The sequence below is a fragment of the Mercenaria mercenaria genome, chromosome 5 (assembly GCF_021730395.1).
Source record: "Mercenaria mercenaria strain notata chromosome 5, MADL_Memer_1, whole genome shotgun sequence".
Classification (NCBI taxonomy): Eukaryota; Metazoa; Mollusca; class Bivalvia; order Venerida; family Veneridae; genus Mercenaria; species Mercenaria mercenaria.
The window spans coordinates 61,825,893-61,852,143 of NC_069365.1; the positions used below are offsets into that span (position 1 = coordinate 61,825,893).

The window sequence follows — 26,251 nt, forward strand, 5'->3', positions numbered from 1 at the left end:
GACACACACATTCAACGCGACACACGACAACGAGCAATGACACACATAGCCCCTATCGGGGAAAATTTAATCGCGAAATAGCCCGCTTTGTCGGGAAATTTTAAGGTCAAATGCTGTTGAAATTTGTTTTTTTTTTAAAAAATCATTAAATTTTCAAGAAATATTACACAAAGGAATTAAATTTTCGTAAAAAAACCCCTACAGAAAAATTTGAAACTAATCAAAAGCTTTTTTCATAAAGGTATAGTGCAAGGCTCAAACCCGACCCTTGGGGCCCGGCCTCAGGCTTCAATATGGGTCCCCAAAAATGCAAAAAGGAAAAAAACAGTTTTTCAAAATTCAGGGGAATTTCCCGACAAGCCCGTGGCCCCAAAATTTTTTTTCAGCTGGGGCTACCGATTTTCCACGGGTACAAGCCCAAACTGGGCTACCGAATTTTCCTAAATTTGTTTAAAAAAAAACATGCAAATTTAAAACTAGTACTGCATCTTTATTTTTCCAGACTGAGAAACGCTTTTTTTAAAGGAATTATTGGTTTTTTCAAAAATTATTGTTGACAATCAAACACAGTGGGCCCAAAAACGTAACCGCAGCTCTAAAATTGGGTGAATACAAAACAAACCCTCCCTAACGGAAATTTGGGTTAAAACTTCACACTTCTCGCGAAAAAACTCACAATACCGCAGTAGGTGGAAACTTAAAATTTTGCCCATCCGCGGGGGGTGTAAAGTTATTAGCACCGGTATTACATCGGCGAGGGGCGGATCCAAAAAAACGGGGAAAACATTTTTGATTTCGTTTTGGCCCGGAGTGCATGTCCCCATGCTTTTGGACTCGACGAAGCCGATTCTGGACGAGTATTTTGATTTAAAAAATTTTTCCCAAAAACATGGCTAACATGTACTGTATGTCTTTTTTATTACTTCAAACATGCATAGAGATGTCTGTAAAACAAAATGTTATATGGTGCAAAAATTATGTATTTTAAGGTGTTAAAGTTCGGGCTAGTGAAATTGATGTCGGGCTTGGAAATTTTTTAATCTGGTAGCCCGAACGGGCTATTGGATTCAAATCTGAATTTCGTACACTGAAAAAATGCACGAAAATACACCTTGTTTTTCTTTCTAAAAATATTTTACATCAACTTAGGCTCTAAAAAGTAACACGCTTTGGTGAATATCAATTATTTCTATTTTTGTCCGTCTGTACCATCTGTAGACTAGCTATAGGGACCGTAAAGCGCTAATCTTGGTCGCATTTTCGAAAAATTCACCAATTATATTTTACTATAAAAGCGTTAAAAGTAAGATATCAAACTGAAATTTCTTTTCGATGTTTCTCATTACAGAGCTGATGCAACCATTTTGCGCATGCCTGGAATGATTATCAATAGGAGCGCACGGCAAAATTGCGCAATTTTTTTTGCATGTCCGCACGCATTAGTGAATAATTTTCATACATTTAAGATATTTTTCGTTCATATTTAGTTAATCCGGTATATACCAGAGTCTGTAATATATCACGGGCGCACCGGCTCTGTTTTTAGTCACAGCCATTTCTTTTAATTAGTAGTTGGAAATATTGTCTAATCGAATATAAAAAACTGTTTTCTTCATCGACGGGAACATTTTGCTGAACTTTGCCATTTTTGGCCTAAAATAAAAGCTGTAAAATAAGGAAAAAAACTAATTAGTGCTTATAAAACATTTACTTTGGGTAAATAACAGCAAATAAAAACTTATTATGATAGAAAATGACAAACTCTGAAAATTTGTGACAAAAAGACAACACTTATTCATCCGTCAGTATGTAATCTAGGATAAAAACTGTATTTCCGTACTTTTCTGTACGGAAAAAGTCCGTGTTTTTCATTAACCTCAAATAATTGTAGAATGTTCGAAACACAAGACATTTTAATGAAATAACTTTTATAAATCAAATCTTAATATTGTCTAAACAGATATTTAGTTTGTGTATTTTTACCACCGACAGTTTCGTCGGAGACCGTCTCAAAATATATATATTTTCGTGAAAAAATGCAGTCTTCATATATCAAATAGAGGGATGGGCCTTGTCGGAGGAGTCATATTTTCATAACCTTAGGTCCGATTTAAAAAATGATACCTTGTTGTAACTGGCAAGCCAGTACCTTGAGAAAATAGGCCACGTCAGGTTCGAACCCGGTCGGCTAGGGAGTCAAGTCATAGGTCAAAATCCGGTAATACTCTCAATATATGAACTGTTCAGAGCAGTCAAGACAGTCCTGAAACTCAAGCACTACCTTCACTGAGTCCAATGATACCATTGAGCAATTCTCACGGCTCACCGGGTCGGGCCAGCTACTGCATATAACAAGTTAGGTCAATTTCTGATACCTGTCATGAACTCTGATGGCACTATATGGACTTGTAAGTAGCTTAAATGTAAAGCTAAGACATCTACAAACATATTTTTGTATGTTATAGGTACCTGGGGTGTAGAGACTCGAACAAGGGTCAAAATCTTACATAGTGTCATTATCAGCTGAAATTCAGTATTTATAAATTACAATACCGTACCTCCATGTATTAACTGCCCTGACACCTATGGCTCACCCAGCTTTATGAACATGGTCTTAATCTGTAGCCAGGACCCGTACCTTGTCGACCACGTGTAAAAGCGATACAAGTTTAGGTCAAAATGGACCCAACTGGGTCGAAAACCTTCCAGACATGGTCAAAACAGCCGTTTCGAACCCTACCTTGTAGCCGTATATGACCTGCCCTGACCTCAAGGGCTTCTCCGAGATACTTTAACATGGTCTCAATCAATAGCCAAGACCCCCACCTACATGAAAATGTATGATATAGGTATATCAATTTGGAATAGGGGCTCGAACCCTGTCGAAAACCTATTAGATATTGTCAAAATAGGAACTTAGAAGACCAAATGGTAAATTTACATGTCCCGCCCTGACCCCCCACGGGCATCCAATGTACTTGGACGTGATCTCAATTGAAAGCTGGGACGAGTATCTACACGGCCATGCATAATACGGGTATATATGTATATACATGTGGGGAAGTTAGCAGTTACTTGCGGAGAACACATTTATTAAAAAGAAGATAGATATTTAATAGATTTCCTAAAGTTTTTTTAGTCTATATAGGCGTAGGAAATAGAGATCAATATAATTGCACCTTTACTAATCCTACCAGGTGTTCTGTATTACAAAAGTGGATCTATTGTGACATTTTGATGCAAGCAAAACTGTATTATCTGCACTATTATTTACCTACTGGTACTTCGTTTTATTATTGGCTTGTTAAAAGTTAATTTTTTACCATATGTAAGTTGACAGAATCATAGGAACCATGTCTTGAGGGGTAAATCAAACACAAATGAATAAATCCTTAATGATTTTGTTGTGCAAAAAAGTATGATATTGTGTCTTAAACAGTTTTCATTTTCCACTCAATTGTGTAATTGCAAGGGAAGTAAACTAATAGATCTCTACTTATAACTACTAGCCCAAGGCAAGAGTTGTCACTCTTTGTGGATCACAACTTTAAATTAAAAATTAAAACTTCTGTTATTGATATTAACAAAACTATCATAAACTTCACATTTGTGAAATCATTTTTGGTTATTTCAAGGACTTGGAAATTAATTTCTAGACTTTATTTAATGTAATTCTATCATTGAAAATTTTAGGGCCTATCTCTAGTCTATAGATTGTTTATAATATAGTTCGTAAAATTAAAGGGAGGTAATTACATTTACATTATCTGTATAATTTTTATCTTAAGATTGATTTAATAATTTCAGAATAGTAAATTGTTTTAAATAAAACAACAGTTTTAACAATTTTACACAGACTGTAACATATTATCTTAATTTTTAACCTTATAGATTGTAAGGTGGCGCCTAATATATAAAGGAAAACTGGCACATTTTTGGTCTATACTCTACATAGCAAAAGCTATACTGTGCCTGAAAGGGCGGATGGTCGGACCCTTATTAAACTTAAATATGGAATGGAGGTTAGCACATTTTGATTCACTTGCGGGGCGTATGTTCCCGTGACTATTTATTAACGACATTGTGTCTGAAATCAATAGTCCTTCACCTCTGATTCATGTGGGGAAGTTGGCAGTTACTTGCGGAGAAGAGGTGTATACTGGGACAGAATCCAGGAACATTGGTTAGGTTAACTGTTCGCCGTTACATGACTGAAATACTGTTGGGAAACGGCGTTAAACCCAAGAGAAGAAGAACTTTAAAATCAATCGACTTTGAAGTAATGATCTGTATTTATGATAGTCAACGTTTATTTGACGCCCTATAGTTAGTATAACGCTATGGTAACGTAATGTTATATATGACGTAAAAGCTGAAACGTGTAAAACAGAGGGGTTATTTTATTATTAATTGAACTGTAATGTAGTCTAGTATTTAGAGCCATTTACCAAAGCAGTGAAGGCATATGTTAGCTTCAATCGATGCTTGGCTATTTCGAAGAATTCTAAGTAATTATCCCCCGCCGATGAAATCGGGAGGGGGGTATTGAAATGGCGTTGTCCGTCCGTCACGTTCGTGCGTGCGTGCGTCCGTCCGCAGCCATTTCTCAGTACCTAGCTGGTAGAATTTCATGAAACTTGAAATAAACATGAACCAACATACTGCGATGATGCACGTCAAGTTTTTTTTCTTTTTGATCGGTCAATTTACCGTAGAGTTATTGCCCTTGATTTAATGAAAAATGCCCAGATATGTCCGTCCGCAACCATTTCTCAGTAACTGTCAGGTAGAATTTCATAAAACTTGAAATAAACATGCACCAACATACGGAAATGATGCCCGTCAATTTTTTTTTTTTTGATTGGTCAATTTCCCTTAGAGTTATTGCTCTTGATTTAATGAAAAATGCACGTCTGCAGCCATTTCTCAGTAACAAGCTGGTAGAATTTCATGAAACTTGAAATAAATATACATACTTCCATGATGCCTGTCTTTTTTTTTCCTTGGTCAGTTTTCCTTAGAGTTATTGCCCTTTAAATGTTTAAAAATCTACAGATTTGTACATAACAAACCAACCAATTGGTAGAATTTCATTAAACTTCTTTCATTCTTTTCCATGAACATTTTTTAGAAACATGTGAAGTGATGTACCCACACCTGGTCACACCCCCTCCCCATCAATATTTATAATCAACATGTGATGTTTTGTACCCTCACCCGGTCAGCCCCGCTGCCCCCCCCCCCCCCCCCCCCCCCCCCCCCCCCCCCCCCCCAATTTGCTTGTTTAATTTGCTTCCAAGCTTACGCCTGAAATGTTGTGTAATTTAAATTTGTATTAAATTTTCCTGATACAAGATAGTCTGTGTGTATACGTTCGTTATGCATTGCCACTAACTACATCATGTTTAAATTCAAACTATCATGCTATGTATGTTAAATATACGCACTTTGGAGACCATGAAGGTAGGTAAAGGTAAATAAAACAACATATACTTCATACCTATTGAATTTCCGGAGACTTAGGGTGATATGAAAAATCTGTGATAGGAAGGTAGAGTTTAAGGGTGCACTTATACGTCCTTTCTATTAAGCTAGCTTTTATAGCAATGCAATAGTATTCACCTTAATTGTCTGCAACCACCTTTTGGATCTCTGTCGTTTATGCTCTCATTAGTCATGATATGACCCACTTATTTGGACTTTTTGGCTGATATTTTACGGAAACTGTGTACAGTAAATTTTCTCCACCATAAATTTTCAAAATTATCTTCAACTGTATGTCTGGCGACATACCAGGGGTCCAATGCTATACTGCCCCTGAAAGGGCGAATGGACCCTTTTAAAACTTAAACACTGACTGACCGTCCGCCTTAGGTGTGATAGGTCCCATCAGACATTAATGTTTCAGCATGTTGCAAATATTCACCTCGAGATATAGGAATACATAATAAATTAATATGAATCAAATAAGAATACAGTCCTCTCCTGGAGTCATATCAAATACATGTAATTGTCTTGGTGCTGTGTGTTTGTGTCTTAGATTTCTGTGTCTGCAGCTACACATGGACCACCTCATTTCACTTCGCTGACAAAATAATAAATATTTTTCTTGCATGACTGTTCAAGCAAGATGTGGAACTCAGGTGAGTGATCTAGGGCCAACAAGGCCCGCTTGTTGCTATACGTAACAGCACTTATCATTAAGATAAATATTTGTAAATAAAACTACATAAACCTGTTAATTTTTCTTCACTCAAAAAAGTAAATATACACAAGGAATCGATAGTCACAGTGTCAAATAGAAAGTGCGACATTTAGCGTTGGTGTTGCGACATATAACGGTGGGCAATATTTTGCGACATTTAACGTTAAAGCTGCGACATTTAGCGGCGACGATTTTGCGACATTTCGCGGTGGTTGCAACATTTAACGTCAACCTTGCGAAGTTTAACGGTGGTTGCGACATTTAGAGGCGTTGCGACATTTAACGTTGCCACACAGTTTATCGTAGTTTTAGGCTTATACTTTCGGTAGCAGATTGCGTTGCTGAGTATCTAATTATTTAGTATTTATATTATCTTTCTAAAATGAATGCAGCTACACATGGACCACCTCATTTCACTTCGCTGACAAGTCTGATTAGGTGGTAGTCTGATTTCTTGGCACTGTCCTGTTCTATCTGGCGTACAGTGATTTTCACTGGACTAAGCTACAAATAATATACTAGTATTTTCGCGATATATATTCGGATAAACCTTTGAAATTTTGTGTTTATCAACAATGAAGGAAGAAATATAATTCAAGAAATATTTGCTTTCTAATCTAAACAGGACAGAATTGGAATCAGTAAAGGTTAAAAGTCTTGTTTTTTAAAGCTCATGGAGCATTCGTTGTTTTAAAGACCGGTGAGATTTTTTTCTCTTGTCGTTCATGCGACCATCAAATCCCCTTGGGAGGAAAATAAATTGAAACAAAGAGAATGGGCGTATTCGACGGCTATAGCTCCAGAACTCATTTTTCATTTGTCTTTTAAATCAACAGATATCGGAGCTTATAAACAGCAGTCATCCTCGTCTAAGTTTTTATCGAAATATAATGTACTAGTATGCATGAAATTTTAATCAACACACGTACCGCTGTGAAATATAGTTAAAATGTTGAAAATGTGTTCCTTAAATAGACCAGTAGATGAGGGATTAGTTCAAGATTCGTTCAAGATGGCAGTATTTGGTATTGAAATAGGAACTAAATTTGTACATTCAACAGTAATAAAATATAATTATACCAAATGACAGGAAGAGGTCTTACTTAATGTACTACTCCGTTTCTGCTTGAAAAAAAAAAAAAAAAAAAAAAAAAAAACGTGATAATTAACTTAGTATCTGCATATTTTCCAAATTAAATCAGGCGGTTATATTCCGCATGTCATTTTATTACAAATGCATAAAAGCCACAAATTTCCAGAGTTTAATCACAACTTATGAAAAATAAGACGGCAAATTGACTGTTTGAAGTCGTTTAAATAAAATAAATACTCGAAATCACCTACTTTGAAGATACAAGGTATTGATTTAACAGGGTTACTGTCACGTAACGTCATGAGTTTCTGTTTTAATTGTTAATTATTTTTGGCCTTGTTTAACAATTAAGTGTCAAATCACAGACAGGTTTACGTAATTGTCCATAAAAGTGTAAAAACAAACACCTATAGTTGTTGTTAATGTTGTTATACACCAAGTTCCGTTTCTGAATAGACATGAGAACATTAGAGTCTTATAACACACTACACAATTAACTGGATTGCGTGATACCTGGAGATTTATTATAGACATCGTTGAATATATTGTTTGATAGACATCGTCGTCTAATTAATTTGAACGATGATAATTCAATTTATAAGATTAACATTCAGAATAATATCAAAATAAGATAATAAACAGAAATAAAAGAATACGAGGGTTGTCCAAGAAAATAGCGACTTTTTTAATACAGTTAGCGCTAGTCGGCGCACACTTAATTTTATACATAATTCCTTTTAAATTCATGTAACTTTCCCCGACATGCACCCACACAATTAAAATCTATATCGTCGTTAAACACTGACTGCAGTCAATTATGTAAAGAATACTCAAATAATATGAGAGGTATTCAATTATATATATATAGAGAGAGAGTCCTGTCGAGTATGAAATACCAACAGTTAAAATGTTAAAATAATTATTTCATGCGTCGCTTACTTTCGAAATAATAAGAAAAGTTCGCGATTTGCTGGGATAATCCTCATATAATTATTATTTGTCGCCACACACCACGATTTTGTTATACGAACAAAAAACAACATCAATAGTAATGATAATCAAAAAAAAAAAACGTTTTCAATAAAAAAAAACTCCAATTGGACCTTTTTCCAATTTTTTAGATTGGAAAAAAAACCAACTGGAATTTTTTCCAATCGGAAATTCGTCCGGGCGGATATTTTTCCATTAAAAAATGTTGGAAAAAAATCCCATTGGATTTTTGAAAAGTTCTAGGAGACCACTCTTTGATACAAATCATGTTCTAATATACACTATATACAATAACCAATTGTTTTTACACACTTCGAACAAAAAAATGTTTTCCGCCCGGAAAAAAATCCAGCACGCCAAAATATGGGGAAAAAATCCGATTGGATTTTCAAAAATTCCAATCGGACGCCATATATCCGATTGGAAACTGGAAAAATCCAATTGGACAAATTTTTTTAATCAACTTTTTTGTACATAAGAAAATTAAAAATAATGCGAAACTATATCATTTATTGCTCATTGGCGCCTAAACTACCATCCAAGCTAAAACAGAAGTTTCTAAGTCACTTAGAAATGGTAGTGAAGTTTGCCAAAATCCTGGTTTTGCAAAGATATCCTGGTGGCTGTTGTAAAATAAAAATGTCACGAGCGGGCACCTGGGTAGTACAACCGACCTTCCATAAGCAAGTTGGATAGCTTCCTCACATGTAGAATTCAATTTCTTGAGTGAGGCTCAAACCCACATCGATGAGGGGCAAGTGATTTGAAGTCAGTGGCCATATATAATCTAAAAGTGATGAATGGAATTTACAAAAATTTCATACAAAGATTAAAGACATTCAGGAAAATTGCTTTGTACAAGTACAATGCATCTACCTAGTTTATTTTCTTAATTACCTCTCTTTATTAAACTTACATATAACATTTCTTTCCTAAAGAATAACTCCAAAACTATCCAATTGATTTTGTTGAAATTTTACACAATGATACTGGCCACTGAAGGAAAGTGCAATATATAAGAACCAAGAGTCTAACTTGCTTACATTTTAAATTATCTCTCATTATAAAATCTAGTTGTCTGAGCCGTAAGGTTAAACACTGAAGTCATCAATGAGGCACAAACATGTGTTAAATTGTCTATCCATTTTGAATATCAGCAAAATATCCATTCCACTTAAATAAGAGTAGAGGGGCTATACTGGCAACTGACATACAACTAAAAGCATTTTATCTTGGCATTTACTATTTATTCAGTTGTGGAAATAGTACTTGCGTTACTGGCATTAGTTGATAAATCCTGTGTCAATAGGTCTCTGTTAAACTACTTTCTTAAGGGATTATGGTCACAATTGTTTTACAGTCAACAAACAGAGATATATTGATAATTTGTGTATCATGTAAATATTTAAATCATCATCATCATCATATCCTGTGTTTATTTGTCAACTGCTGCGGGTGTCCCAGTAACTAGGGTAGGCAGCAGGTGGCTAGATTGATTAACACCCAGTCTCCATGCTTCTCTGTCATGTGGGTCAAAGCTGTCAAGGTTGTAAGCCTTCAAGTCCCCCTTGACGCATTCCAACCAGGTCTTTCTAGGTCTCCCACATCCTTTGGAGTTTGGTATGGACTTACTCAAGATTGAGTTGATGCATGAGGATGCACGAATGACATGGCCATACCACCTCAGGCATCTGGTGCGAATAGCCTCTGTCACCTCCTGTAACCCCAGCTTTGTGTACAGTGCTGCTATGGGTACGTCATCATTGGGTTTGATGCCACAGATCCATCGGATCACTGACCTGTCGTTTCAACGGAGCCGCTGTAAATCTGGAGCAGAAGGCGCCCACGTTTCACTACCATGCAGTAGGGCAGAACGGACACAGGCATTGAACACTTTTCCACGAGTCTTGAGGGATACATGCTTGGAAGTCAGAATTGGCAGGAGTTTCTTGAACTTTCCCCTGGCAGTACAACATCTGGAAATGATGGCAAGTTCACAGCCTCCACCAGCAAACAGCATGTCGCCAAGATAGCAGAAACTGGCTTCCACGTCAAGCAGAGTACCATCCACATCTACCTGAGTGACTGGTCTACCATCAATTGGCCTTGCCTGGCCACAGCATCTAGGACATACGTATAATGGACTGGCGCTCAGTCTTCCTATGATGCCACTGCACTTCTTGTGAACCCAATGTCTGCACTTGGAACATTCGATGGAGTTTACCCCAACACCACTCCGACAGACCACGCAAGGAAAAGCACCGGAGTCTCGCAGAAGATCCAGACCAGAGAGAGATCATAAACTTGGTCTTCTTCATGTTCACTCTCAGACCCTTGTCTTCCATACCATTCTTCCACGCCTTCAGCTTAGTGACACATTCCTCCAGTGAATTGGCAGTCACAGCTAGGTCGTCTGCATACAGGAGCTCCCAAGGCACACCTGTGCGGAACTCGCGTGACAGAGCCTCCAGTATGAGGATGAAAAGTAGTGGACTGAGGACAGATCCCTGATGAACTCCAACCTCGACTCCGAACTCCTCGCTGTACTGCCCGTTGACTCGTACATGGCTTCTTATATCCGAGTACATACCCTGAATGACACGAACAGCCCATTCCTAAACACCCAGACTCCTCAGCGCCCACCAAAGGACTTTCCTTGGTATACGATCGAAGGCCTTCTCCAAGTCGACAAACGCGATATAAAGTGGCTTGTTTGCAGCTATGTACTTCTCCTGTAGCTGGCGTAGGATGAAGATAGCATCTGTTGTACCTCGGCCTGGCACAAAGCCAAACTGCATAGAGTCAATGTCCACCATACTACGGATGAAACTGTCCAACACACGCGCCAGTAACTTCATAACATGGTCGGTGAGCTTGAGGCCTCGATAATTACCTCGGTCGAGGGCATCACCTTTACCCTCATAGAGGTTCAGGATGTAGCTCTCTTGCCAATCCTTGGGGATCACACCGCTACTAAAAACAACTTCCGCCAGCTTTCTTAACATATCTATGTCCTCCTCACCTGCAGCCTTCATCATCTCTGCTATGATGCCCGAGGGGCCTGCAGCTTTGCCACACTTCATCTTGCTGAGAACCTTGCGGATAATATCCATGGTGACAGGTGGGGGTGGACCCTCCACTGGATCAACCTTAGGAAGTAGGTCACTCGGCCACTCGAACTCAACATTCAGAAGTCTAGCATAGTGTTCAACCCAGGCCTTCATCTTGTCCTCATCATTCAAAGATAGTTCTCCCGCATCATTCCTTACACACTTTTCACCCACAACATCCTCATTTGTCCTGTCCATTTGTTTTGCAAGCTTAAGATGCTGCTATCATTCGGAGAGATGTAAGCGAACTGCTCTTTCTCAGCTTCTGACTTTGCCTGCCAAACCGCATGTTTTGCTGCCCGCTTGGCCTCATTGTAGGCAGCCTTAGCCTTTGTTGCCTCGGTTTTGTTGCCTGCTTTAACTAGAGTTTTATATGTCTTAAAGCTAACCCGCTTCGCCTTGACCGCATCTTCAACCCTATCGTCCCACCACCAGGTTTCCCTTTACCACCTGTGTTTTTTAGAAAGACCACACACTTCAGAGGCTGTTTCAAGAAGTGGGTTTTTGAATCTCGCCCATACATTTTCCACAGAACCAACAGAATCCATGTTTGCATCATCAGTTACTTTGTCCTTGAAGGTAGCATGGAATTCACTTGCCACAGCCTGATCCCTAAGCTTCCAGGTACGGATACATGGAATGAATTTGCGCTTTTTAGCCGTGGGGATGCTGACTGTGAAGTCACAAACAACCAGGTTATGTTGTTGGACGCATTCCTCAATTGGGATGACCTTCACATTTTGAACTGATTTGCAGAAACTCTTGCGGTAGAGTATGTAGTCTATCTGTGTTCTGTGATTACTTGAACAGTATGTGATAATGTGACTGTCTCTCTTAATAAAGCAGGTGTTGCCAATAACTAGGTCATTTGCCAAGGCAAACTCCAACACTCTCTCTCCTTCGGTGTTACGGATACCAAATCCTCAACCACCATGAACTTCCTCAAAACCTTGACCTTTAGCACCTACATGGCCATTCCAGTCCCCCAATGGAACAAGAATCTCTGATGCAGGGATTTTGGTGACAACTCCTTGTAGCTGGTCATAGAAGCGTTCTTTCTCAGTTTCAGATAGCCCGGACTGTGGTGCGTACACGGATAGGAAGGTAAAGACAACCTTGCCTATGACAAGTCTCATGAGAATGATTCTATCTGAAACACGCTGAACGTCAAACACTTTCTCGACCCATCAAAAAGCACACATCAAATGTTCGACCTCCGTTTCTGGACACATACATTACAATCAATATATATCATGTACAGTGTTGCGACAAATGATCTTTGATAACGGTATATTTCTTCTGTCTACATATTTTGTAAATAATCTTAAGTATTGTTATACTTATACTGGTTTCCCAGTAGTTTCCGGACCCAAGTAGTTTTCTGGACCTTTTACATTTCATGCTGTGTAGACTTTATGCCGTCGTAAAGCATCTGGGTAACAATATCATATCATCTTGACCTTTGTTGCCTTCACATAGCAGCGTAAACCTAGCATTACCGAACTTATTTATTATTTGAATATCCCGGTTGTTTTAACTTACTTCGATGTAATGTTAACACAAGAGATTGTCAACTGCAGGAGAATTCCAGTTACAGTGCGCATGGGCAGAATTTGAGGCCCCTTGAAGTTAAACATCAGTCAATTGATGCTCCCATTTACAGATGATACTGTAAAAACATTCCGATAGTAATAAAATAAAACAATGAAAGTCAGAAAAAATCGACCTATTCAGTATACTACGGCATTAATTTTTCGATTAAAAATAGGAACCAAAATAGACAGAGATTTACCTACAATACCGTCTATCAATCAAATGTTTAGCAGCAGTGTCCATGCCCAAGTGGTCAGGGCGTTAGACTTCCAATTTTGAGACCGATCTTCTTTTTTTTTTTTTTAAGAAAAGCTGTTTATATATTAAAAATTCTTAATTTCTTTTTTGTATTATTACCAGTCGGACTACTCGGACTAACTGAGACATTTATGGAATTAATTGCCCTGTTTGAGGCCTCATCTACATTTGTGTTATGAAGGCAAGTGTAATACGAATTCTGCATGGTGTTACTGAAGAACCTAGCTTTTTTTCTGTGAAAATTTTATGTTTCTACTATGTTTTGTTTGAAAGTTACTGGCAAAAAATAGCGATTTCGGCCCGGAAACTACTGGGAAACCAGTACATAGGAAATGGAGTTCCTTTTTGTTTTTCAGCATATTTTGGTAGTGATTCAAAAGTTGGGTGGAAATCATTAGCTCTACCAACAGGCTGACCGACCAATAGACTGATCAACATACTGATGTGACCGACAGGTGCAAAGCAATATATGCCAGCTTCATCGAAGGGGTGCACAATAAGAACTGATCCCCATAATATGCCCATGTCCACTTTGATGATGTATACCAAGTTTCATTTAAATCGAATAAAAACTGTAGGAGGAGCAGAGTACACAAGTGTGTGATGGACGGACTGAAAGACGGATAGTGTTCAAACACTATGCCTCTCGGCCTACAACGCCTGGGACATAAAAGAATACATAAAAGTAAAAGGCTATAGTATTATGAAAAATAGTTATCTTACCCTCCAAGTATTGCTAGGAATGGTTTTGTGGGCTTATCCAGTGCTTTAGAGAAGTAAGTCAACTCCTTCTTCAATAGAAATCCTGATGCTTTTTGGGGTAACTGACATCCAACCATTGAACTTAAACAGAATGGGTATTAAATAATGTATGTAGCTGGAAACAGAAAATCAGAACAAGAGTACCGCCTTGCGGGCCCTAACGCTCATCTGATCTTTTTTGTATAATAGAAAAATTGTCCTACCCATGATTTTCTAAGTCCAAAAAGGGCCATAATTCTTGCAAAAAGCAAGATGGAGTTATGTTTCTTGATGTACAGAGTCAGCTTATGATGTCGAACAACAGTTGCAAGTTTCAAAGCAATAGCTTTGATAGTTTAGGAGAAAAGTTTACCTAAACATAAAACTCAACCAATAAATCTGATATTTTCTAAGTCCAAAAGGGGCCATAATTCTTGCAAAAAGCAGGACAGAGTTATGTTTCTTGCTTTACAGGGTCAGCTTATGATGGTGAACAAGTGTTGCAAGTTTTAAAGCAATAGCTTTGATAGTTTATGAGAAAAGCTGACCTAAACATAAAACTTAACCAAGAAATCTGATTTTCTTAGTCCAAAAGGGGCAATTACTCTTGCAACAAGAGGACCATGATGGTCCTGAATCGCTCACCTATCCCCACATGACCCAGTGTTGAACCGAGTATGACGCCGTTATTTCTATTATTTGACATAGTGACCTAGTTTTTGAGCACATGTGACCTAGATATCATCAAGATAAAAAATTCTGACCAATTTTCATGAAGATCCATTGAAAAATATGGCCTCTAGAGAGGTCACAAGGTTTTTCTATTATTTGACCTAATGACCTAGTTTTTGAAGGCACGTGACCCACTTTTAAATTTGACCTAGATATCATCAAGGTGAACATTCTCACCAATTTTCATGAAGATCTCGTGAAAAATATGGCCTCTAGAGAGGTCACAAGGTTTTTCTATTTTTCGACCTACTGACCTAGTTTTTGACCGCACATGACCCAGTTATGAACCTGACCTAGATATCATCAAGCTGAACATTCTCACCAATTTTCATGAAGATCCATTGAGAAATATGGCCTCTAGAGAGGTCACAAGGTTTTTCTATTTTTAGACCTACTGACCTAGTTTTTGACCCCACGTGACCCAGTTTCGAACCTGACCTAGATATCATCAAGGTGAACATTCTGACCAATATTCATGAAGATCCATTGAAAAATATGGCCTCTAGAGAGGTCACAAGGTTTTTCTATTTTTAGACCTACTGACCTAGTTTTTGACCGCACGTGACTCAGTTTTGAACTTGACCGAGATATCATCAAGGTGAACATTCTCACTAATTTTCATGAATATCCATTGAGAAATATGGCCTCTAGAGAGGTCACAAGGTTTTTCTATTTTTAGACCTACTGACCTAGTTTTTGAACCCACATGACCCAGTATCGAACTTGACCTAGATATCATCAAGGTGAACATTCTGACCAATATTCATGAAGATCTCATGAAAAATATGGCCTCTAGAGAGGTCACAAGGTTTTTCTATTTTTAGACCTACTGACCTACTTTTTGACCTCACATGACCCAGTTTCGAACTTGACCTAGATATCATCAAGGTGAACATTCTGACCAATTTTCATGAAGATCTTGTGAAATATATGGCCTCTAGAGAGGTCACAAGGTTTTTCTATTTTTAGACCTACTGACCTAGTTTTTGACGGCACGTGACCCAGTTTCGAGCTTGACCTAGATATAATCAAGGTGAACATTCTGACCAACTTTCATAAAGATCCCATGAAAAATGTGACCTCTAGAGTGGTCACAAGCAAAAGTTTACGGACGCACGCACGCACGCACGGACGGACGACGGACGCCGCGCGATCACAAAAGCTCACCTTGTCACTTTGTGACAGGTGAGCTAAAAAGCAAGACAGAGTTATGTTTCTTAATGTACAGGGTCAGCTTATGATGGTGAACAACTGTTGCAAGTTTCAAAGCAATAGCTTTGATCATCTACGATTCCGTTTTCGCCGCTCACCCGTGCAGTGGCAGAAACAGTCAAAGATGACCAGAAGTCAGTGCTTGTGATGAAGGACAGAGAACTGTCTGAAACAGTCAACAGGTAAAAACCATAATTAGTTGTGAATAAAGAACTTTCATACCATGGATTTACCAACTAAATGAACTCCTTCAAGAAGAAATCAGATATTTTCTAAGTCCAAAAGGGGCCATAATTCTTGTAAAAAGCATGATGGAGTTATGTTTCTTGCTGTAGAGGGTCAGCTATTGCTGGTGAACAAGTGTTGCAAGTTTCAAAGCAATACCTTTGATAGTTTAGGAGAAAAGCTGAGCTAAACATAAAACTTAACCAGGCAACGCCGACGCCGATCAAGTGATGACAATAACTCATCATTTTTTTTTTTCAAAAAATCAGATGAGCTAAAAACAGTAAAAAATCAATATCAAAACATCTAAAATATCACAAGAGGGCCATGATCACTCAAGATGGCTGACCTTAGTTTCACAGCTGGTTTGTGAAGAGGGTCAAGGAACATTTGTGTTTCTGCAAATTACAGTAAGATTCTCAAGTTTCCTCTGTAATCTAAAATAATAAACCACAGTTATATAGGATGAGCTCCCCATAGGTCTCACCTTCATACTTAAAAGCTACAATAATTATGAATCAATTAATATTAAGCACACTAGTTGTAAAAACAAGATACAAGGGATATGACTCATCAATCCCAATAATTTACTAACCAAAATTATAGTTGAAGTTCTAGTTAGCTTTCTGTATCATGAATACTGTTTATAATCATATCTTTCCCAACTGTCAATGCCATGTAAAATGTTACAAAAAATTTAACCATCACAACTGAAGCTGAATTTTGGTTGGTGCAGCAGAACATAAACTTGATGTCAGCTGAGGTTCATACAGCTGGTTTTAAGGGAAATTTTCCAGTGCAAAACAAACAAGAGATCACAGAGTGATCTTGGCGCCCACCAATGTGCCATTTTTGAGTGTGAAAGTAGGTCACTAGATCAAAATCAAGGTCAAATTTCATTTCAGAACACGAAACTATGCATGTGGTCCAAATTTGAAGCCTGTACCTTCAAAAATGTGAAAGAAGGTCACTAGGTCAATGTCAAGGTCAAAGTTTTTTTCAGTGCACAAAACTATGCATGTGGTCCAAATTTGAAGGCTGTAGCTACAGAAATGTGAAAGTAGGTCACTAGGTCAAAATCAAGGTCAACTCGTGTCAAGGTTCATCTTGCCACTCAAAACCATACATGTTGTCCAAATCTGAATGTTGTAAGTTATTGACAAGAAGATTTTAAAAGCTTTTCCATATACAAGTCTATATGAACCATGTGACCCCCAGGGCGGGGCCATATCTGACCTTTGGGGGATAATTTAAACAAGCTTTGTAGAGAACCACTAGATGATGCTACATTACACATGCCAAAGCCCTAGGCTTTGTGGTTTGGACCAGAAGATTTTCAAAGTTTTTCCCTATATAAGTCTATGTAAACCATATGACCCCCAGGGCGGGGCCATATTTTACCCTAGGGGGATAATTTGAACAATCTTAGTAGAAGACCACTAGATGATGTCACATACAAAATGAGAACAAATCCTGCTGTCTCCTGCCTCACTCCTTTACCTCCCTACCGACCGAAACAAAACTTGCCGTCCCCGTCTGCCCCACTCCTCACCCTTCTACCGACCGAACAAAGCTGCGTCTCTCTGCTCCACTCCTCTCCCTCCCTATCGACCGAACAAAAACTGGCCGTCACTCTGCCCCGGACTCCTCTATCTTGCAACCACCGAACCAAAAACTGACGTTCCCATCTCACACTTTCTCCTCCTAACCTATCGACCAAAAAAAGAAGCCTCCCCTCTGTCCCACTCCTCTCCCTCCTACAAAACCGAACAAAAGCAGCACATACTCTGCCCTACAAATGAACAATGCTGCCAACCTCTGCCTCTCTCTAGCTCCTTTCAAACGATCAAACAAAAGCAGCAGTCACTCTGCACCACCCCATCTATCTCCCACCGATCGAACAAAAAGGAGCGACCTCTGTCCCACTCCTGGCCTCCTACCCCGACCTAACAAAACCTGCCACCACTGCTGTCCTACACCTTTACCTTCCACGGCCAAAAAAAACTGTCGTCACTGTGTACTCTTTTCTACTTGCCACCGATCGAACAAAACGTGCCGTCCGACTGGGTGGCCCACTTCTCGCCCTCCTATCGAACCAAACCAAAGAACCCGTACTCTGTCCAACTTCGCTTCCTCCTAACCGGACCGAACAAAAACTGCCGGCACTGTCCCCACTCCCTGTCCCTCCTACCGACAGAAGCAAAATTGCCGTCACACTTCCCCACTAACTCTCCTCCAACCGACCAAACAAAGCAGCCGTCCCTCGCCCGAATCCCTCTCCATCCTACGGACCGAACAAAACAAGCGATCCCGCTGCCGAATCCTCTCCATCTATCGACCGAACAAAAGCAGCCATCCCTCGCCCAATCTCGTCTAACCTCCAACAGACCGAAAAAACACTGCCACAGCTCCTGTCCCATTCCTATACCTCCTACCGAACCGAAAAAACTGCCGTTACTCTGCCCCACACTTCTCCCTCCTAGACAGACCGAACAAAACGGACATCAGTTTATCCACTTCTAACAAACCTATCTTCCAAACAAAGCGCGGCCGTCCCTCTTTCCACTTCTCTCTCTCCTACCGACGCGAAGAAAAACTGCCGGGTTTCTCTAGCGGAGTGGGGGGGGGGGGGGGGGGGCACTCCCCTCTCTCCCTCCTACCGACAAAACAAAACTAACCGTCACTCTTCTCCACTTTTTTTTTTTTTTTTTGTTTTTTTTTTTTTTCGTTTTTTTTTTTTTTTTTTTTTTTTGTTTTTTGTGGTTCCCTTTCTCGACCTCCCACCAACCAAACAAAAGCAGCCGTCCCCTCTGCTCAGAATCATTCCTTTACCTTCCACCAACCGAGAAAAAAAATGCCGTCGACGGTGTCCAACTTTTCTACCTCCCTAAGACTCGAAGAAAAACTGCCGTCGCGTCCCCTGACCCCGTTCTCTCGCCTCCCTAACGATCGAATAAAAAGCCGTTCTTCTGCCTCACTCCTCTCCCTACTACAGACTGAAACAAAACTGCCCGTCATTTCTGTCCCACTCCTATTCCTCCCACAGACCGATCAGAACTGCCGTCCGTCGCCCTACTTCTCGTCCTCCCATCGACTAACAAAAGCAGCAGTACCTCGGATCAACTCCTCGTCCTCCTTCCGACCGGAAAAAAAGACTGCAGTCCCTCTGCCCCACTCCTCCCCCTCCTACTGACCGAATGAAAAGAGTCATCCCGTCTGCCCCATTTCCTCTCTCCTCATACCGACAGAAACAAAACTTTCGTAACGTCTGCCCACTTCTCTCCCTCCTACCGCCGAAACAAAACTGCCGTCATACTCTGCCCCACTCCTTCTTCCTCCTATCTGCCGAACAAAAAGCAGCCGTCCCTCTGCCCATTCCTCTCCCTCCGACAAACCGAACAAAACAGTCCGTCCCTCCAGTCGCATTCCCTGCCCCTCCTATCGACCAAACAAACAACACAGTCCATCTGTCCATTTCCTCCTCCCCTCCGACCGACCGAACAAAACCTCTTCCCTTGCCACAATTCGTCCCTTCCTATCGCCGAAGAAAACTGCCTTTCCCCTCTGTCCCACCCTCTCACTCCGTCGACCGAACAAGAACCGCCGTCCTTCTTCCCACTACTCTCGCTCTCTTTCCGACCAAACAAAAACCGCCGCCCCCTGTCCCATTCCCTCTCCCTCCTACCGACCGAACAAAAGCGCATCCACTCTGCCCACTCTAATACCTCTCCCACCGACCGAACAGACCTGCCGTCCCATCTGCCATTTCTCTCTCCCCCCTTACCAGACAAAACAAAACAGCAGTCCATCTACTCCACACCTCTCCATCCTACCGGCCGAGCAGAACTGCCGGCCATCTCCCCAACTTCTCTCCCTCCAACCGACGGTACAAAACTGTCGTCCTCTAATCCCCATGCCCTTTCCTCCTCTACTGCCAAGACAAAAGTGCCGGTCCGTCTGCCCCATTTCTCACCCTCCTAATGACGGAATAAAACTGCCATCCGGTGCCATTCCGTGTGCCACACGTTTCTCGCCTCCCTACCGACGAACAGAATATGCTGTCACTCTCCCCTCTCCTCTTCCTCCCTACTGAACCGAAACAAAACAGCAGTCCCTCGGTCCCATTCCTCTCCCTCTTACCAAACCGATCAATACTGTCGTCCCCTCCTCCCTCCCACCAAAGCAACCGAACAAAAGGCAGCAGGCACACTGCCCCACACTTATACCTGCCGCCGACCGAACAGACTGCCGGTCCGTCGTCTAACTTCTCTCCCTCCTACCGACAAAACAAAAACAGAAAGTCCCCATCTACCCCACTCCTCTCCATTCCTACCGACCGAGCAAAACTAACGTCTTACTGCTCCACTCCTCACCCCTCCTACCGACCGAACGAACTGCCGGCCGTCCCTCCCAACTTCCTCTCCCGCAACCGACGGTACAAAACTGCCGTCCCTTTCCAACCTCCTTATTGACCGAACAAAGGTGTCCGTCGGTCCAATTTCTCTCTCTCTCTCCTACTAACAGAACAAAACTGGGCCGTCACGTCTGCCCCACTTAAACACCCTCCTACCGACCGATCAAATCTGCCGTCACTCTGTCCCACTCCTCTTCCTTCTATTGACCGAACAAAAGTAGCAGTCCCTCTGTCTCATTCCTCTCCGTCTTGCCGACCGAACAAAACTGCCGTCCCCTCCCTCATACCGACCGAACAAAAGCAGCAGTCACTCTGCCCTACTCCTCTACCTCCCATCGACCGAACAAAACTGCCGTCACTGTGTCCCACTTCTCTCCCTTCTACCGACCAAACAAAAGCAGCCGTTACCTCTGCCGCAACTTCCTCTCTTCCTCCTACCGACCGATCAGAAAGCAGCCGTCCCTCTGTCCCACCTCCTCTCCCTCCTAACCGACCCAAACAAAACTGACGTCCATTCTGGCCCCACTCCGCCCTCCAACCGCACAAAAAACAAAAGCAGCAGTCACTCTGGCCCCACTCATCTACCTCTCACCGACCGAAATCCCAGACCTCTTCCACTTCTCTCCTCCTCCCGACCGAAAACAAAAGCAGCCGTCCCCTCTGTCCACATCCTCCACTCCCTCCAACCGCCAAACAAAACTGCCGTCCCTCGCCCCACTCCCTCTCCCTCCCCCACCGACCGAACAAAACTGCCTCCCGTCCGGCCCACACTTCTCTTCCTTCCTACCGCCCAGACCAAATACAGTCGCCAACTCTGTCCCAATCCTCCATCTTTCTCCCGACCGAACGAAACTGGGCTTCTCTCGCCCACTCTTCTCCGCCCAACCAATCAATCAAAAGCTGGCTGAGTCTCTCCACCCACTGCTTTCGCCACTTGGCATGAAAAGTTATTCGTTTTTTTGGCCATAGTAAATCTTGATTAGGTATCGCTTGAACGATTTAAGATTATTTATTTACCCTATGTACCACCAAACAAAGAGGCCAAGAGGCCCTAGTCGCTCACCTAAACACACCTCCATAACAGTGCAAAACATTTTTGAACTAGTGGATTTTCAGGAAACAAATATGTCTGACCAATTTTCATCTAAGATTGGACCAAAAAAAATTGGTCTCTTCTTGCGATAAAACAAGCAATTTTCTTAGATATGACCTAGTTTTTGACCCTCAGAGTGACCCATGTTCAAACTCGACCTCCGATTTTTATCAAGGCAATCATTCTGACCAAAATTCAATGAAGATCACTGAAAAATACAGCCTCTATCACATACAGAAGTGTTTTCTTTGGGATTTGACCAATGACCAAGTGTTTGACGCTCAGATGACCCATATTCAAATGGCCGACCTAGATTTCATTAAGGCATCACGGACCAATTTTCATATATATCAACTGTAAAAAACCGTCTCTATCGCATATCAAACAAAATTTTTCCTTTGATTTCACCTATAGTGACCTAGCTTTTGACCTCAGATATCCATATTCAAACCGACTCTATTTTTTCATCAAGGCAATCACTCGGACCAAATTTCATGAAGATCAATTGAAAAATCCATCCTCTATTGCATACACCATGTTTTTCTTTGATGTTTGACGCTAGTGACCTAGTTTTTGACCCCAGATGAACCCATTTTCGACATCACCTAGAATTTTATCAAGGTAATCATTTCTGGGCTAAATTTTCATGAGATTCGTTGAAAAAATACAGCCTCTATTGCATACACAAGGTTTTTTCTTTGATTTGACCTAGTGACCTATTTTGTGAACCCCAATTGACCCATTTTCGAACTTGGTCTAAATTATCAAGGCAATCATTTCTGACCAAAATTCATGAAGACATTGAAAAATACAGCCTCAATCGCATACACAAGGTGTTTCCGTGATATGACCTAGTACCTAGTTTTTGAACCCCAGAATGACCCATTTTCGAACTCGCCTAAATTTCATCACGGCAATCAATCTGACCAAAATTCATGAAGTCAACTGAAAAATACCGCCTCTATCGTATACCCAAGATTTTCTTTGATTTGGACCTAGTGACCTAGTGGTTGACGCCGAGATGACCCATTTTCGAACTCGCCTAGAGTTTCAACAAGGCAATCATTCTGACCAAGATACATGAAGATCACTAGAAAAATACAGCCTCTATCGCAGACACAAGGGTTGTCTTGGGGTGTGTGACCTAGTGACCTAGTTTTTTTGACCCGAATGACTGCCATTTGGAGTTTCGTGAACTCGCCTAGATTTCATCAAGGTTATCATTCTGACCAATAGTCATGAAGCAAGAATTGAAAAATACAGCCTCTATTGCCATACCCAAGGTTTTTTCTTTGATTTACCTAGTGACCTAGTATTTGACCCAGATGACCCAATTTCGAACATCGCCTAGATTTCATCAAGGTTTATTAATCTGACCAATATCATGAAGAAGAATTGAAAAATACAGCCTCTAATTGCAATACACAAGGTTTTTCTTTGATTGACCTAGTGACCTAGTTTTTTTGACCCAGGATGACCCAGATTTTTCGAACTCGGCCCTAGATTCATCAAGGTATCATTCTGACCACTATTGATGGATGAGTAATTGAAAAAAAAATACCACCTCTATCGCAGTACCAAAGGTTTTTCTTTGGATTTGACCTAGTGAACCTACTTTTATGACCCAGATTATCAATTTCGAACTCGGCCTAGAATTTCATCAAGTTATCATTCTGACCAATATTTCATGAAGATTAAATGAAAATTACCGCCTCTATCGCATACACAAGGTTTTTCTTTGATTGACCAAGTGACCTAGTTTTTTGACCCGAGATGACCCAGTTCGAACTCAGGCCTAGATTTCATCAAGGTTTATCATTCGACCACATATTCATGAGTATTAATTGAAAAATACAGCCTCTATCGCAAGACACAAGCTAAATGTTGACGAGGACGACGGAAGACCAGACGACAGACGACGGACGACGACGGCCGGACATCGGGGGGGGGGGGGGGGGGGGAGGCGGGGATCATAAAAACTCACCTGAGCATTGCTCAGGTGAGCTAAAAAGACAAAATTCGTTACGTCGATACATCGTATGGCGTTTCGAAGCCAGTGTTAAGAATGCTTTCCCTCGCATTTTGTCATCTTAGATGAAGAAAACAGGACCATAAAATTTGATAGAAGATTGCAGTCTGTGTTTGTTTATGAACGTAAAAGCACGAAAAGAAGAAAGATGTTGGAACTTACCAGTGTCTGTAATGTGTAAGATCCAAACTCCAGCAACACATCTGGTTTGGGGATCGGCGGTCTAAATTTCTTTGCGTATGAAGCGTACAAGTCCGCCAGTAAAGTGGCAGTGTCGTTTGGGTGTAGGCTTCGGCATCATGTACAGTGCTAAACAAATACAGAAATGCATAATGCAATTTTCGTTCAAATAGGAACAGCAACGTTTTCAAACACTGTATGGATGTGCAGACGACATACAGTTTACATAAATACATAACAAAACAGTTAGACAACAAGGTCAGCACACACAAAGAGGGATAACGACAACAGGCCGCGCTTGGTTGCAAAATGCGCATGCGTGTCAATTAGTTACTTTTTATAGATGTTCGGAAATTCCAATATTTTACATACATCTTAAGTTCCATATTGTGACGTATCCTATCCCGCCGCCTTACCGTACAGTATGACTTAGCAGGGTTGTCAACGTTAAGTAACATACAACAAAATGATTATAGCCTGATATGTCTCATTTATTTCCGTTTAATGTGGCCTTGAAACTATCAAGTGGACACGTCCTGCGATTAAATAAACGATGTATATGTTCATTTAACTGGAAGTGGTTAGGCAATTTGAAATTCCGTAATTTTTTTCTTATATACATAGGTTTTGACACTTACCCCCATGAAACTGCCCACGTTTTAATGCAATTTTGTCAAATCATTAATTACCTTGAAATAGAAAGATTTTTGAGGTATGGTTCAAAATATTTAATTCGTGTAAAGCAAGTAGTGTCAGATATACAATAAACAAAAAATCGCCACAGAAAACATTTAAAAGAATGTTTCAATATAAAACATATGCAAACACCCTGTAACTTAGTGGTTTTCCTTTTGTAGATATCATTGCTTTCAAGTTAAAATGTTAGTTAGACATGCAATTCAGAGGAAGAAAACCAGCATGTATTTTCCTAAACCTAATTAGTTTATACTAGTTTGGTTTTTGTAGCTCGATTGTGATGAAAGCTTCAAATGCTTATTGGGAACCACCACGAGTCTCCGCTTCCTGGAAAAACCAAACGGTGATCATATGAGAAGTCATGGTCGTGACCCAATGGGCCGAACCCACGAACCCCCTGGATTGAGCGGACGACACCTTATCCACTAACCGACCGCTCGCCCGTTCTAACCTAATTGGGATGTTTATTTGTATATAAAATTCTAATCTTACATATCCCTTTTAGAGTTATTGCAGCCTTCGACAGTCACTGCCCCTTGTGATAACTAACGAGAAAAAATGAATGCCGTTCTCTAAAATTCAAACTATTTTGAAGTGGATTAAATATGTAAGGATAGGGTAGCTTCGTCAAAAGAGTTTTCGTCCTGTAAGCGAAAGGCCCCGTGTTCGAGTCCTGGTCACGCTGTACAATTTTTCTCGACCCATGACAAATCCCTCATGTGAGCAGCCTATAAAGCCACTTACGGAGGCAAAAAACCACTGTATCAAAAGTTTTACTTTTTGTGGCAAACATACACTGAAATGGCTGCTTCAATATTTTGACATATACATGAAATAAGGTCTAACAATTCTTTCTAAGACACACCACCATTTGAAATATTATTCTATAACGAATGGGTATACACAAAAATGTGAATTGTGCAGAATTTGATCATATTTGCATCATTTTTGCTACAACGTTATTTGTACTGTTTCTGACATTGCTTTGAGCCATGCACCCCCTGTTGTCCATGGTCAGAGCACGATCGTTAATCATAAATAAGATAAAAGAGGCTCCAACTATGTCCATGTCCGGTAAACAACAGCTAAAGTAGGTCTGTAAAAAGTACTATAGATTAACCAGGTCCCAACTTTTTTCAGGATTGTATAACAACAGTATAGAGCATGTGGTATAGGAACTAAAGATAACAAGGCCTCAGCTGTTGTCATGGTTGGTAACCAAGCTTGAAGCATGGTCTGTATTAGGTACTATAGATACGAACGATCAAACTTTTCTTATGGTTTGTGTTACAACAGCTAGAACATGGTTCGCGATCCAGTAACATATAGATATACTTTGTTCCGGGCTGTTGTCATTGACCGTAGCAACAGCTAGAGCATAGTCTATACATTACGAACAATAGATAAACATGCTGCGGGCTGATGTCATTGACCGGTAACAACAGCTAGGCAGGTCTGATCAGTACTATAGATAACCAGGCCCCAACTGTTTTCATGTTCTGTTATAACAGCTGGAGTATAAGTATAAATCAGTACAATAATAGAAATGCCCAGCTGTTGTCATGGTTCGGTTACAACAGATAGAGCATGGTTTGTAGCATAACTATAGATAACAAGGCTCCAACTGTTGTTCATGGTTGTGTAACAACATCTAGAGCATGATCTGTTATCGTACTAAAT

General features: G+C 40.5%; 1 protein-coding gene across 4 annotated transcripts in view; it reads right to left on the reverse strand.

Annotated features, from left to right (window-relative positions):
* LOC123557395 (probable phosphoglycerate kinase) overlaps positions 1-26,251 on the reverse strand; it is a 320,014-nt gene that overhangs the window by 144,662 nt on the left and 149,101 nt on the right. For all 4 annotated transcript variants that reach the window (XR_008371027.1, XM_045348838.2, XM_045348839.2 and 1 more), the window contains exon 6: positions 13,973-14,092. Coding sequence is in view for 3 of the 4 variants with exons in the window: in XM_045348838.2 (XP_045204773.1) it covers positions 13,973-14,092 (120 nt within the window). In the remaining variant the exon portion in view is untranslated. The remainder of the gene's footprint in view (positions 1-13,972; positions 14,093-26,251) is intronic.